Here is a 13,953-nt window from a genome sequence, read left to right on the forward strand (position 1 = left end):
ATTTTTGTGATGAAAGTCGACGTCGACTAGTCGTTGATGACGTCATTAATGAACAAATAAGCCTGAACCTTGAGCTGAGATGCGAACATGGGTTTTCTTGTGCCCAGGACAGCTATGGCATATGACACAGCGCTGCCCATAAGGTTATTGGTCCTACATAACACCTTTTGTATCAGTTCTTTTGTCTTATGGTCGTTATATATTTCTCATAGATTTCTGCTTGTTCGGAATAAGATACAGATAAAGTAGCACAATAAAGAATACATGTATATGAATGCATTAGTAAGTGATTGTGTGTGAATTAATTCTACCTCTCTACTAACAGTGAAGCTGTGAGTTTTAGTTATCAAGAAATATATGCTAGAACTTTTCAGTTTCTAAGCTATTTTATTGATAAATCACAGAACAGTGTTGACAATACATATTCTGCGACAATACATTTCAAACCATTTCTGAATGGTTTTTGAATCTGAACTTGTGTGAAGCGCGCGCGATCTCCGTGTGATTAGGCTATGTGTGTGTGTTGCAATGAAGCACGCAGTTTAGCGCGATGATTAACTCACCTGTACAATAAGAATGCATTCTCTCAAACAATTTTGAGCATTTAGATGGTAATCAAACATGTCTTGTAGTATGCATTTATTTGTCATTTTTAATTGAAGTATATACAGCTCTTGAAGTATGCATTTATTTGTCATTTTTAATTGAAGTATATACAGCTCTTGAAGTATGCATTTATTTGTCATTTTTAACTGTTCAAAACAGGAAATTTTTTATCCTGTTGCGCCCTCTATAGGCCAGCGACTAGTCGACGTCAAGCTTACAGCGTCATGACAGAGCATTAAGGTCGACTAGTCGATTAGTCGACTAGTCGGTGCAACCCCTTTGTACACTAACTGAAGTGTTTATAATTTTAAATTCTTAACATACTGGCATTTAGCAAGCAAACACTTCTACTTATTGCATAAATAATTCATTTAGGACCAGAAATCCTCACCTGGTTTGATACGATGTCTTGACACAAAATGGGCTTCATTGAAGGTGAGCCACAGCAGTTCAACTGCAGATGTGAAGTGTTACAAATTCACACGTTCATGACAAGGTTATACAAAAATACAACCATTAAAATATATTTATTATATCAGTGTTGTTAGTGTAAACTAAAACTATTTAAAACTGAGAACTGAAATAAAGCTGAAAGAAAATTACATAAAAATAAATATTAGATTAAATATACATTAAAAATATTAACAAATGCAGTATAAATAATACAAAATAGTCGTGATTTATATCTCATTTATATCTAAACAAGCATATGACATTTTAAAATGAAGCATTGTATTCAGTAAATTTGTGTTCTCTTTTGAGGTAACTCGATGCTGATGTTATGGGAAGTCTTTCCAAAGTTTCTACAAACTATAAGATAGAAGCAAGCAAACATTCATTAAGGAAGTGTGCATCACAATGCCCTCACTTTATTATGGGTGATGATGCACACAATCTATGTGTGTTTTGTTTAGAAGTATGTTTGGGCTTTTTTTACAAGGAATGGGAGCCAGACGACTGTGCCTCGCGGTTCAGGTCCCACGTCTGCGAAGGTAGTGTAAAGAGGTTGTGGATGTATTTGAGACACGTACTTCACTTTCTCTGATTTCCTCCGCTAGCTCTGAGGTTCTCAATTTGGATCCAGAAGCCTGCACTCTAGTCTCTTACGATCCGGTTGAGATAATTGATTGTTGGAAGTTATGACACATGCTACGGCTAGAATCTGTCTAACAGGAGGTCGTTTAGGAAAGGATAAATGAACAATTCTTGCCAGGTCATCAACATTCTCCCCCATGTAAACCTTCCATGAGAGAAACAGTATTCATCTCATGTAATCACTAGTTCACCTTCAAATTATTCAAGTGCAATGGCTATGCAAACAGGGATATGTTAGGATGCCCCAGGTAGAAGGGCACTTGGAAGATACCTCTCTCCTAGTGCGGTGTCTTTACTGAAGGTTCCTATCTTCCCATGCAAGCTGTATCGGAGCTGGTGGGAAAGGCCTATGTGAAGGTTGGTCATGCGTACCAGACCTTCTTTCTCAAGGATCTGCAACAAGATGAGGAACTGAAAACTGAGGCAGTCCTGGAACTCCGCAGGGCCACAGACCTTGCCCTCTCTGCAACAAAGCAGGCAAATCGACCAAATCTATGGCTGTTAACATTGTGTAATCTGTGGCTAAACTAAAGGAGAAGGAGAAAACTTTTCTCCTTGGTACCTGATGTCAGTCTCTTCGGTACTACCATTCATGCTGAGGAGTTGGGATTGCTGTTGGGATTGTGCAGTGCACATTTAGGCTCACAGGTCTGATATCATGCATTGGGTATCCTTTTTTGGGAACATTCTTCCCTGATGCAGAGAAGCAATGTGGGAAGTATTGGTAGAGCAGAATATAGAGTGTATCAAAATTGGCATTCTACTCTCTCATATGTCACCCCCTCCAGTACATTGTTGTTTGAGGTTTAGGTACACCAATACACTTCCCTAAAAAGGTCTGCTAAGTAGGAGACAGAGCTCATAGTGGACTGAATCGCTATTGTATCATACTTTACATCTGTTTCCCCTCCAGCATCTTCTTGACACTCTTGTAAGGGATCAAGCTAGCATTTCCAAGGATAAGAGCTCAGGGATATTTCACAGATCAGCGGCAAGAAGCAATTTTATGTGACCCACTCTCTCTGTGGCTCCTTTCTGTTTACGTAATCTAAGGTAGAAGTGAGCAATGCACTTGTCCTTTTACTGCTAATTTAAGAGTAAGGAAAACTCCTCCAGTAGGAAAAACAAAACAAAAAAATGAGACTAAAGTAAGAGTCGTCTTCGTCACAGGTGGGAGGCATTTGGGAATAACCTCTACACTTTCTTGCATAGTACAGAGGCCAGACACAGCTCACTGTAAGTGGCTGGAGTATAGGCGGGGCTCTAACCCATCCCCTTGTGCTCTACGTGGACTGAAAAAAGATTATGTTGCAGGCTCATGGACCTGTTCAGCTTGGGCTCTCGGGCAATGATTGGCTCAGGCATCGGCTCTGGCGCTGGCATCAGAGCGGGCTCTTGCTGTTTGTTTCCTGTGGGCTCTGGATATGGAGTGGGGCTGGCGTTGACTTTGTCTGTGAGGCCAGTGGTGAATAGGGATTCGTTATTAGCCAACACCTACTTTACAAAAGTGCCAAAATTCCCCAGAAGGCCGTTCATGGGCAGGCAGTGGGTCCGGAGTGGGTGAGGCAGATCTAAAAAAGTCCCTTGTGTGGTCCTCGAGAGAGCAATCTTCTTGTTCCAACAAGAGCAGGTGTACTGGATGGAAATCCATATTATTTTGTCTTACAAATCTTGTGGCTAGTCTTCTGTTCCAGTGAGCTGCAGTAGATAATTCAAGAGTGAAGATAATCCAGAAGATGATCAATCTAACTTTTAATAATCGCCAGGGAAAACAAAGCACTATGGGCTTAAACATAACGGTAACGCAAGACAAGTACATAAGGAAAACTCAAGGCTTAAATACACAAAGGAAGTTATTTACAACAGGTGTGAACATCAATTAACATCCATAAAACTAACAATGATGAAACAGGACAATAGAAACAAAACACAACTAAAACACAATGAAAATAACATACACCTGACACCAAGCTACACTAAAGCTCTTACGGATGGTCACTCAGTAAGTGCTTTGGCAACTGGGAAACTCAATCTTGGACTTAGATCCCTGGGTTGCCGTATGCTTGCTTGCTTGTGGTTTCTATCACAGCTTGAGCACAGGCATTTTACAGTATGGCGCAGTGGGTATTAAAGTTCCCATAGTGACAGCAACTGACACAGCATCGAGTTCCCTAGAAAGGAAACGTCTTGGGGTTAGGTATGCAACCTGGATCCCTAAGAAGGTTATGAGACGCTGCGTCACTGACATATTTGAGGCATGCCTTCATGTCTTCCTTTCGACAAATCGAAGAAGATGATGTCTATTGCAGTGACATCATATGACTGCCTGGGAAAATGATTGGTGTGTTATTACATGTGCAAACACTAAAGACATTCCCATAGCGCCTGCCATTAAACTGATGCAACGTCTCGTTCCCTTCTCAGGGAACTGGGTAAGATATGTGACCCCAAGATGTTATCTCTGGCAATTTACACTTAAATTTACAACATATTTATTGTTCCTGATTAAATCAACTGATTTCTTCCTGATTCATTTTTTTTATAAAAGTGTAAACTCACAATTATGTGGTAGGACTGGATGGTTGTATTATCGTTGTGGTTTCCTGCTGATTCTTCATAGAAATGTTTTATTTCCTCAATGATCTAAAGGACAAATTAATAACAATGTGTCGCAAAGGTCAGACTAAAATCATTTCACTCTGAATCAACATGACTCTTCATAACTTCCAATTTAGCAGTACCTTATCTTTGTTGAGGAACCCAAACACTCCAGCTGCAACTTCTGCTCCAAAGATGACCAGAAGACAGGCAAAAAACTGCCACGCAAGAGAGACACAGAACCTGGGTTACTTATACTTTAAATTCCAATTAAAAAAAAAAAAAAAGATTCTGGTTGCTTCTTTTTATTCTTTTCTCAAATGTAAATGTTTAAAACAGCAGACACATTAGTAAGATAATGTATTTGATGAATTATGCAATGTTTTGTGGTATAAGTTGATTTGTCTCAATCTAAAACATTCCAACTTGTTAAAAAAATACAAATTTAGTACACTATGATGTTATGAAGATTTTACAAATGGTTAAAAATGTCAAAATTAATTTTAAGTTGAGATCCTCATGTAAGCTTACTGTCAGTTTCTCACCAGGCATTTGCTTTGAGCAATATTGTTTAGTTAAAAGAAAAAACAGAAGAATAAGCACTATACCACTCACCAATCCCAGCAGACACTGAGACTCTCTTACAGCACCACAGCAGCCAAAGAAGCCCACCAACATCACCAGACCCCCGGCCGCAATGAGGATATAAACCCCTGCGCAGAATACAAGAATAAAGCAACAGTCAGCATATCACATGACAGTTAATACAATGACCAGACCCACATGTGATGTGACACACCAAGCCATTTTATGCTTCATCACCTGGTGTTAAAACTGCACTATGTAAGGCGTAGTTTGATGACGCCAAGTTTAAGCTCAAAAGCTTTGGACATGTGGTCTTCATCTCACAGCCGGAGGAAAAGTATCAGGATAGGACTCCGGCAAAAAAATCATGTTGATGGATGTGATTATTAGCGTTACTGTAGTGTGAAGCAGAGCTGGACCGAGTGTTGAGGAGCTGAGCAAGGCCGCTGGAGCGATTGTTACGCAAACACACGGCTCGCGAGCAGCGGGACTTTTATAATGATGGGACACAGCTGCCGGCGCCATTTTCGCTTTTCCGGTCAGCTCCTCCTTAAACTTGTGTTTAATCAGTGTCTTTCTGTTGTTATTGATGCATGCTCTGTTCTCATTGGGGGTATTTAATTAAGCTGCTCTCCCAGTTTAAAAATGGGAGGCTGTCCCCAGAAGCTGCTGCTGTTCCCTGCCTTGGCTTTACATGGAGCTAGGGTGGCCACCCGTCCCGTGAAATACGGAATTGTCCCGTATTTTCAGGAAAAATGACACGTCCTGTATTGCTTTGATACGGGACGCGGCATTCGACTGTAGATTTGTCCCGTATTTTACATAGGTCCACCTGCATTGTGTGAAGACACGTCCTTTTTCCCCTAATTGGGTCGCTGCTGTCGTTGGTTTGTTTGATTGGTTTGTTTCAGGTACACAGGCCGTGAATTACGGCCAATCAGAGTCAGAAGAGAAGGGGACCCCGCCTCGCCGGTTCTTTTCTATATGGGCAGAATCCATTTGAAATGATGGCGGAGGCAGGTCCAAATACCCCCTACATTAATGATGTTATGGTATGATTTGTTTATTAAGGTTAAGTTGTACTGTCAGACACAAGCATTACTTTAATAAGAGATAAGATATATATTTATATATATATATCACCACTGCACATATATATATATATATATATATATATATATATATATATATATATATATATATATATATATATATATATATATATATATATATATATATATATTAATCAAAATAGGACCTTTTAGGAATAAAATAAACAACTATTTGTTATGCTTAACAAATTTAAATAATTGCATCATCCAATACTATAGAATTAACAATAGACTATATAAAAACGGAATAATACATAAATATATTTACTTAACTTAGTAAAAATAAAAATGTTAAGTGTTTTATTAAAATAAGAAATGATTGTAGATATTATATAATTTACAGTTATTTAGGTGTGGTTTCACTGTTTGGATGGTGTTACTGCAAACAATGACACATATTTTAGTCAAAATCTTTGTTCACAACACTATAAAATTACTCGAGTTAATTAGCAATTTCTTATCCTACTCCCCTCTAGGTTACAGCAGCTGAGTTTGTTTTTTATTGTCATAGCTGAGTGCATCTGTTCACACTGATTTCAATAGCAGATATCCTATTATAATGTCCATTGGTATCAATCTTAATATATATAGAGATTATGAAAACATGTTTTAAGTTATGATATACGACCACTGCACTGGCACACCATCGGGACTGTGGTCATCGTGGCCCCGAGGGGTGTGGCCACCGCTGCGGCAGGCGTCCCTTATTTTTCTGTATTGAAGGTGGCAACCCTACACGGAGCTCATGAAAAGGATGGGGAATTCAGATCAGAAATGTTAGCAAAATATGCCAATAAAGAGTTGACTACAAGTTTGTCTATGGAGTTTTTGTCTTAAGTGGTCCTGACTGAAGTTTTGTAATTTTACTACTGTAGTGTAATGTAAAATTATTAATATTGTACATATTATGAAATATTATTTTCTTATTTTACCACGCAGTTTTATATTATAGTAGTGATAGTTTTATATAATATACAGTAGCCTTTAAATATTAGCTAACAATAAAAATGTTGGCTTTCAATATTGTCACAATTGAAACGTTAGCAATAATGCAGATTCCCAATCTTGAACTTCTAAACAGTCCTGCTCCAGCTGAGCAACTGCCACTGATGTGAATGTGAACGCTAAAAAATGAATTTCTCCAGGTTAAAACTCTTTGTCCTGACATTATAGCAGGATGTAATATAACCTGATCACCAGCAGAGGGAAGCAGAAGCATCAAGCAAGTTTTTTTGTGAGATGACGGCATGCTTTTGAGAACAGCGAGAGCGCACACAACACTTAAAGATGATCTCATTAACGTTCACTCCAGAAGAGGCTGGAGTGAAAGTTAATGAGATCATCTTATTATCCTCATTAGAGTAAAACAGAACGAGGGCGAAGGGTGCACGAATTCCCATCTGCATCAACAACAGATAAAAGCCGACAGGTTCAGTCAACATCAGGGCCAAGAGAGTCGGCTTCCTGTTGATGGTACTCACTGATCTAAGATCAGCATCATCAGACTTTAGCCTCAAAATGTAATCTAGAGACATATAAGAGCTTTAGTTCATGAAGAGTTCTACCTGAGCTGTTGTAATTATGCCTCCAGAGACCTGGGACAGGTGGGAAGACTGGAAATGAGAACTAAACTCTCTTGAGGGAGAGGAGGATATTGCTTTATCTAGCATTATAATGTAGGATAAAAATACAGAAGACGTTGAGTAATTATTGCAGTGCTTTCAAAGTCATGTTGCAGTGTGTATGATAGCCTATTCCTCAAACATTATGGTCAGGGTGTTAAACGTTTCAAAAAGTGTTTTAGAGAAGTCTCTTATGCTCACCAAGGCTGCCTTTACTTAAATCAAACATAAAGCGAAACAGTAATATTGTGACCCCAAAACTGTGAAAGGTAGCATACTAACTAACAATAGCATACACTTTGGTTTGTATATAACTCAAGCCATATGTGTGCTATCAGCTTTTGTTTGTTTATGGGTCAACTAGAACTGCAAGCAAGTAGGACGCAGGTATGTGCAGCAAAGCCTTGCTGATATAAAAGCGTGATATTGATTTTAAAGAACAGTTCCCTGAGTGATACAAACAGAGAAAAGTGTCAGTTCTTCAACCATACGTTAGAAGACCTTCTCCTCAACAAGCGGCATGATGATTTAAGGTTTCTTTAACACAAAGGGCTCTGTTTTAACAATCTGAACACATGGTCTGAAGCACATGGCTGAGGTGGACTTAGCCTGAATCCACTTTTCCTAGTTTAACCTAGTTCTAACCGCATGGTCCAAAAGGGTTGTACTTAGTGTTAGGGTGCGTTCACACTTGCCATGTTTGGTTCGATTAAAACGAACCCTGGTGCGGTTGCTCGGTTAGTGCGGTTCATTTGAACATATGTGAACGCTGCCATCCGAACCCTGGTGCGCACCAAACAAGCGGACCGAGACCGCTAAAAAGATGGGTCTCGGTCCGCTTCCAAACGAACTCTGGTGCGGTTCGATTGATATATGAACGCAACACGGACCAAAGACAGGTAAACGGACCAAAAACCGGACGTAATGTCACAAGATGCGACGCATAATGCAGCTGATTTGACGACGCGGAAAGATCGGTGTATCCAAAATGAGTAACTTTAACGTTAGAGGGCAAACGTGGAGCAACGAGGAAGTGCCTAATCAATATTTGGTCAGACGAGCATGTTTCGAAAATGCTAGAAAAAACACACAAAAAGCATACAGTACCTGGCTCTTCCCATCAAAGTTCCTGTGTTGCCCATTATTAGCAGGTACAGACGACAGAACGGCCGTCTCTTTTCTGCACAACGGAGGAAATCCTGCTGCTGTTTTGAATGTTTTGAACATTTCACGAGCTCTTCATGAGTTCTCTGGTAAAAAATAATGTCATGTACACGCATAAAATGCCCGCGCGTGTAATCCGCACACAGCATTGTTTTGAATGTTCGGTAAGCGAGCTCCTACGTCATATAAGCCGACCAATCAGGTTGTGACCGTCTCCCTGTGCCTTTGGTTCGGTAACTTTAGGTTCGCTGTTAAAAATGCCCGTGTGAACGCTAAGCGGACAGGACTATTATGTTTTGTTTTTGTTCTTTGGTCCGGACCAAACGAACCAAACTAACCGAACTACAAGTGTGAACGCACCCTTAATGAGTCATGGGTGTGTTTTGGCCGTAACCTGCAATAAACCATTCTGTCTCATCTCCCATTCCCTTTAAAAACCATTTGTGCTCGTGCCATGGTGGATTCGCTATTTAAAGACTGAACGCTTCTCCAAAGAGGAATACTTTTGATTTGGATATTTAAAAATGTGTGTGTGCTGCTGCTCATAATAAGCAGAGTGTACGTGCGTTGTGTACCAAGCTATAGGCACATATTACTAACAAGCCCTTTAAATGACCAAAAACATTCTGCACTATTGACTTTAGAACAGGTTTTTGTTGGTCAATTGTCGTTTTCAGTTCCTCAAAATAGCAATGCGCCTAAAAATACCTGGTTTACAGACCAGCACACCCATGGGCGAACTGACGGGCACGAGTCCATTTGATATTCAAACAATGTGGCTTTGGAAGTGAAAACTATGTCGGGCTGAAACTAGCAAAAAACACTTGCGTCATGCCTGGTGTCGCATTGCGCCAGTGTATAATAGGGCTCAACGAATACGATGATAAATGGTGATACTTGTCTTTGCAAACACCACTAAATATTGAGCCACACACACACATACAGAAACATTTTCCCAGAACATACTTCTTCCATGTGTTACTTACTCAAGCTTAAAAATCTCACACCAGTATCTCAAGGAAAAAAAAGGTGAGAAAATTATAGATGAAACTAAAAGTATGACAGAAAGTGTGAAAAGAAAATTGTAATATTTACATCGTTGCCACAGTAGCAGTAGAGAAGACAATCCTTTGTTATTGCAAAGGCTATAATCTTAAGTCATGTAAGTGTGTGTGTGTGTGTGTGTGTGTGTGTGTGTGTGTGTGTGTGTGTGTGTGTGTGTGTGTGTGTGTGTGTGTGTGTATAGACAGAGAGGACCATGAAGCCGAACTGGTCACTGTCAGCACTGTCAGATGGTTTATTCCAAGCGATTAAGTTTTGCCAGGTTAGCGTGGTCCAGTTAACCCTTGCTGTTAGATACTGCTACTTCCCCATTCTTCCCCATTCCCCATGAAAGCAAAGAGCATCTTTATTTATTTATGGCCATTACAAATGATTGTAATTACAGTCTATTCTAAACTATTCTGACAAAATATAATTAGAGCAACATGTATCCTGCAACAGTAGAATACAAATATTCACTTTAATTTAATACAATTTAAAATTTTATGAAAAACCTTTTATGAATTCCTTTTATTAACCATGCCAATGACATTTATAATGGATGGATACACTAATTGGGCTTCAAATTTTGACATTTTTTCAAATATGTTTCACCGCCATTATAAAGCTTGGATAGTTTGGATAACTCTGATTGTATTCGTCTGAAAGAAGAATGTCATATGCACCTAGGATGGCTTGAGGGTGAGTAAATCATGGGGTAATTTTAATTTTTGGGCGAATTAAGTCATCATTCACTAATTGTCACATTTGGGTTTCGTTTCAGTTCCTTGATTTTTGTTTTCTGTTATTTGGTTCCTGTTTCCTTTGTTCCCATTGCTAGTCTGATTCCTTGCCAGTGTTGCCACAGTTACTTTGAAAAAGTAATCAGATTACTGATTACTCCTTTAAAAAATAACTTAGTTACTTTATAGATTACTTGATTTTAAAAGCAGCTCATTTGGATTCCAAGTTACTTTATAGGTTACATTCAGCTGCCGACAACACCCCCATCGCCTCAACATAAAAATTACAATTACAAAAAATTGTTTTTGCCAACACTCGCTTTATTGGAAGTGCATTTTTAACAGTAACGTCAACAATGTATCTCCTGATATACTGATTATAAGTTGACTTAAACACTATTTCCTGAAAAAAACATGCTTTAATATATATATTTTTTAAATATATATTCAGTCTTTTTTTGACTTCCCTTAACATAAATACTTGTTTTTTATTAAATAAATAAATAAATAAATAAATAAATAAATATATAAATAAATATATACATTCTCTCTTGATCTGACATGTCCAAACTTAACATTTATAATCTACATTGTTTATAAATGTAACTATTAAAATCTTTTTAACATGTTTTAGGAATATTGAACCTGTTGTTCACAGCATTAGAGCAGCAAGGAGTGGTTTTACAAAGCAAAACAAGTGTATAACACAACGAAATGAGGGCGAGTCAATGGTGTTTAAGGGCAGCATGTCCTCTACTGCCCGGCCAACTTCTTCAACTCTCCCCCACTAACTGGTTTTGCATCAAAGTCCAGCTTTTGTTGTTTGAGTGGTGGGGGACCTCCTGCTTTCTGCTTCGCAGATCAGTGCTGCGGCTCCAAGTGTTTCTTCAAATTTGACGTAGTGTTTTTGTAGCTTGAAACCACTTTGTCGGCGCCAGCACAGAGTGTACAATGAACCATAATTTTGTCATCTTTAGCTGGCACAGCCTCTCACTCCTCCCTCTATTTTTGTTTAAAATACGTTTATGTCTGCAGTGTTGCTGCGTGTGTATTTCCCGTGAACAGTCCTTTGAACAGTCCCTGAAAACATGATTTGTCGCATATGTGACTTCACTCCCCGAGACGCAAGAAGAAAGCAAAAATATATATTTTTACTAAGGAAAATGAAAACAATAGTAATGCACAGTGACTTGGATAAGTTACTTTAATCTGATTACTAGTTTGTAAATAGTAACGCGTTTTACTATTTTTATTCTAAAATTAAAGCAATGTGTTAATAACTAATGTGTTACTGGCATCACTGTTCCTTGGTTACTCATCATCATCACCTGTGTCTTGTTTAGTTCCTGGTTTACCTGTGTATTTATGGCCATAGTTGTTTTCAGAACCAAATGTCCATGCGGTTTTATGACTGTAGGTTGCAACTCTTAATCTAAAGCCCTATTTGGACGGTAATTGTTTCTCGTGGGGTCATAAGGTATTTTTATAATTGATGGGCTAGTCAGTGATTTTATTGCCATCCGAATCCAGAATGTCAGTGTTTTTCTGACATCCACCACCCGAGTAAAAATCCCCGGCCGAAGTACCTACTGTTTTTTGACAAACACCAAGGTCATGTGGTGATTTAATTGCTCTGCGAATCCATATCTTTGAGTTCCCTTTATCGAGGGAACTCGCACTGTGTCGTCGAGTGATGACTTTCAGCAATACCTCCCCCGCCACTTATTGCATATTGTTTGTCTATTTACTGTTGTCTGTCCACTATATATCGAATACAAGCATGGCAAGCGAGCAATTTAGAAGGTGTGTGCACCCGTGCCCGTGCTTCATTACGGGCACGGACACACACCAGCTGTGTGTGCAGTGTCTCGGGGCGCACCACGCTCAGGCGGCTCTCAAGGGTGCCGCCTGCAGCGAGTGTGAGGAGGCACACGAGCCCCAGGAATCGGGTCCCGCGTCTGTTGAGGCAGCGCGGCGGCGGCGATCATGGGGCTCACAACTGGATCTTGTGACGGGAGGCGGGCATGCTGAGGCATCTTCCCAATCCTTGTCCGATGATTCAGACACTCTTCCACCTCGCGAGGAAGCCCGCGGTGTGGCATCTTCCCCGCTCAAGACAAGGTGAAATCCTTTCTCTTGAATTTCCCGATAGCCCCTGCGGGTCTCTTCGGAGGAGCGGTCAATAGCGTCGTCGAGAGATTCCAGGAGGTGAGAAAGCAGTCGGCGGCCTTTCGGCAATACCTTCCTTTGCCGCTCGGGGCCTTCAGATACCAGCAAGGAGGCCTCGAGTCACGACCGTCTAACAGCACCGCCTACCGGCAGGCGCAAAAAGAGAGTGTCGCCTCCCGCGCCCCTCCCGAGGAAGCCTAGCGAAGGAGACAGCGTTCTTGCCAGAAGGCTTCTAAGCCGAAGGGCGACTTGAGAGACGTCCTTCAGGCTAAGAAGACTTCTGGCAAACGGTCCTAGCTGTGGCGGGACAGCTCAGAGCTGGCCCTCCCAGGGGCGGACGACCGAGCGGACGAGGGTTCCGAACCCACAGCTCTGGGGAAATCGATGCTGTGCTCCCACCGTTGACAATGTTTCGGGCATCATCAGTTTCCCGCGTATTTACGCCGCTCCAGCCGCCTCGAAATCGACCTGCGGCGGGGCAGCGAACGCGTGCACACACCGAAAATCCTCCCCGATCAAGCTCTGCTGGACGGCCGCTTCAGGGGGCCGGGCAGGAGGTTCGGTGGGTACCAGATACCAGCCCCGAGAGGTGGGTTCCCCTAGTAGAATATATCGGCGCATGGTCATGCCTCCCGAATATTTCTGCTTGGGCCTTCCATACAGTGGGAAGGGGGTACAGACTGCAGTTCAGGGTTCCACCACCGAAATTCAACGGTGTGGTCTGGACCGTGGTCCCCCCGGCCCAGAGGCAGGTTATGGAACAGGAAGTACGCTCCCTACTGGTCAAGGAGGCTATAGAACAGATCCCTCCGCCAGACAGGGAGTCAGGGTTTTACAGCCGGTACTTCATTGTTCGCGGTACTGGGAGTCGTATGGGACTCGACTACGAGACGTGTCGAGACCATACAGGTGGAAGTCTCAGCTATGAAGCTAGGCCACAGCCGCACTGTGAAGCAGTTCCAGAGACTGCTGGGCCTCATGGCAGCAGTGTCCAACATGATTCCGTTCGGCCTGTTATACATGAGGCCCCTCCAGTGGTGGCTGGGGACCAGGGGGTTTTCCCCGAGAGGAAAACCTTTCCGTATGATCAGGATAACTCGGAAATGCCTTCGTTCCCTCGTCATATGGAAAAATCCTGGGTTCCTGTCCCAAGGGCCAGTGTTAGGAGCGTCATGTTGCAGGAAGATCCTTTCAACAGACGCCTCCCTCACGGGCTGG

General features: G+C 41.2%; 1 protein-coding gene across 1 annotated transcript in view; it reads right to left on the minus strand.

Moving 5' to 3' along the window:
- tspan2b (tetraspanin 2b) overlaps nt 1–13,953 on the minus strand; it is a 50,740-nt gene that overhangs the window by 7,383 nt on the left and 29,404 nt on the right. The window contains exons 3-6 of the mRNA XM_067446865.1: nt 4,915–5,012; nt 4,443–4,517; nt 4,261–4,344; nt 998–1,060 (exon numbers count right to left, since the gene is read on the minus strand). Coding sequence (XP_067302966.1) covers nt 998–1,060; nt 4,261–4,344; nt 4,443–4,517; nt 4,915–5,012 — 320 coding nt within the window. The remainder of the gene's footprint in view (nt 1–997; nt 1,061–4,260; nt 4,345–4,442; nt 4,518–4,914; nt 5,013–13,953) is intronic.

Source organism: Pseudorasbora parva, chromosome 6, assembly GCF_024679245.1.
Source record: "Pseudorasbora parva isolate DD20220531a chromosome 6, ASM2467924v1, whole genome shotgun sequence".
Lineage (NCBI taxonomy): Eukaryota > Metazoa > Chordata > Actinopteri > Cypriniformes > Gobionidae > Pseudorasbora > Pseudorasbora parva.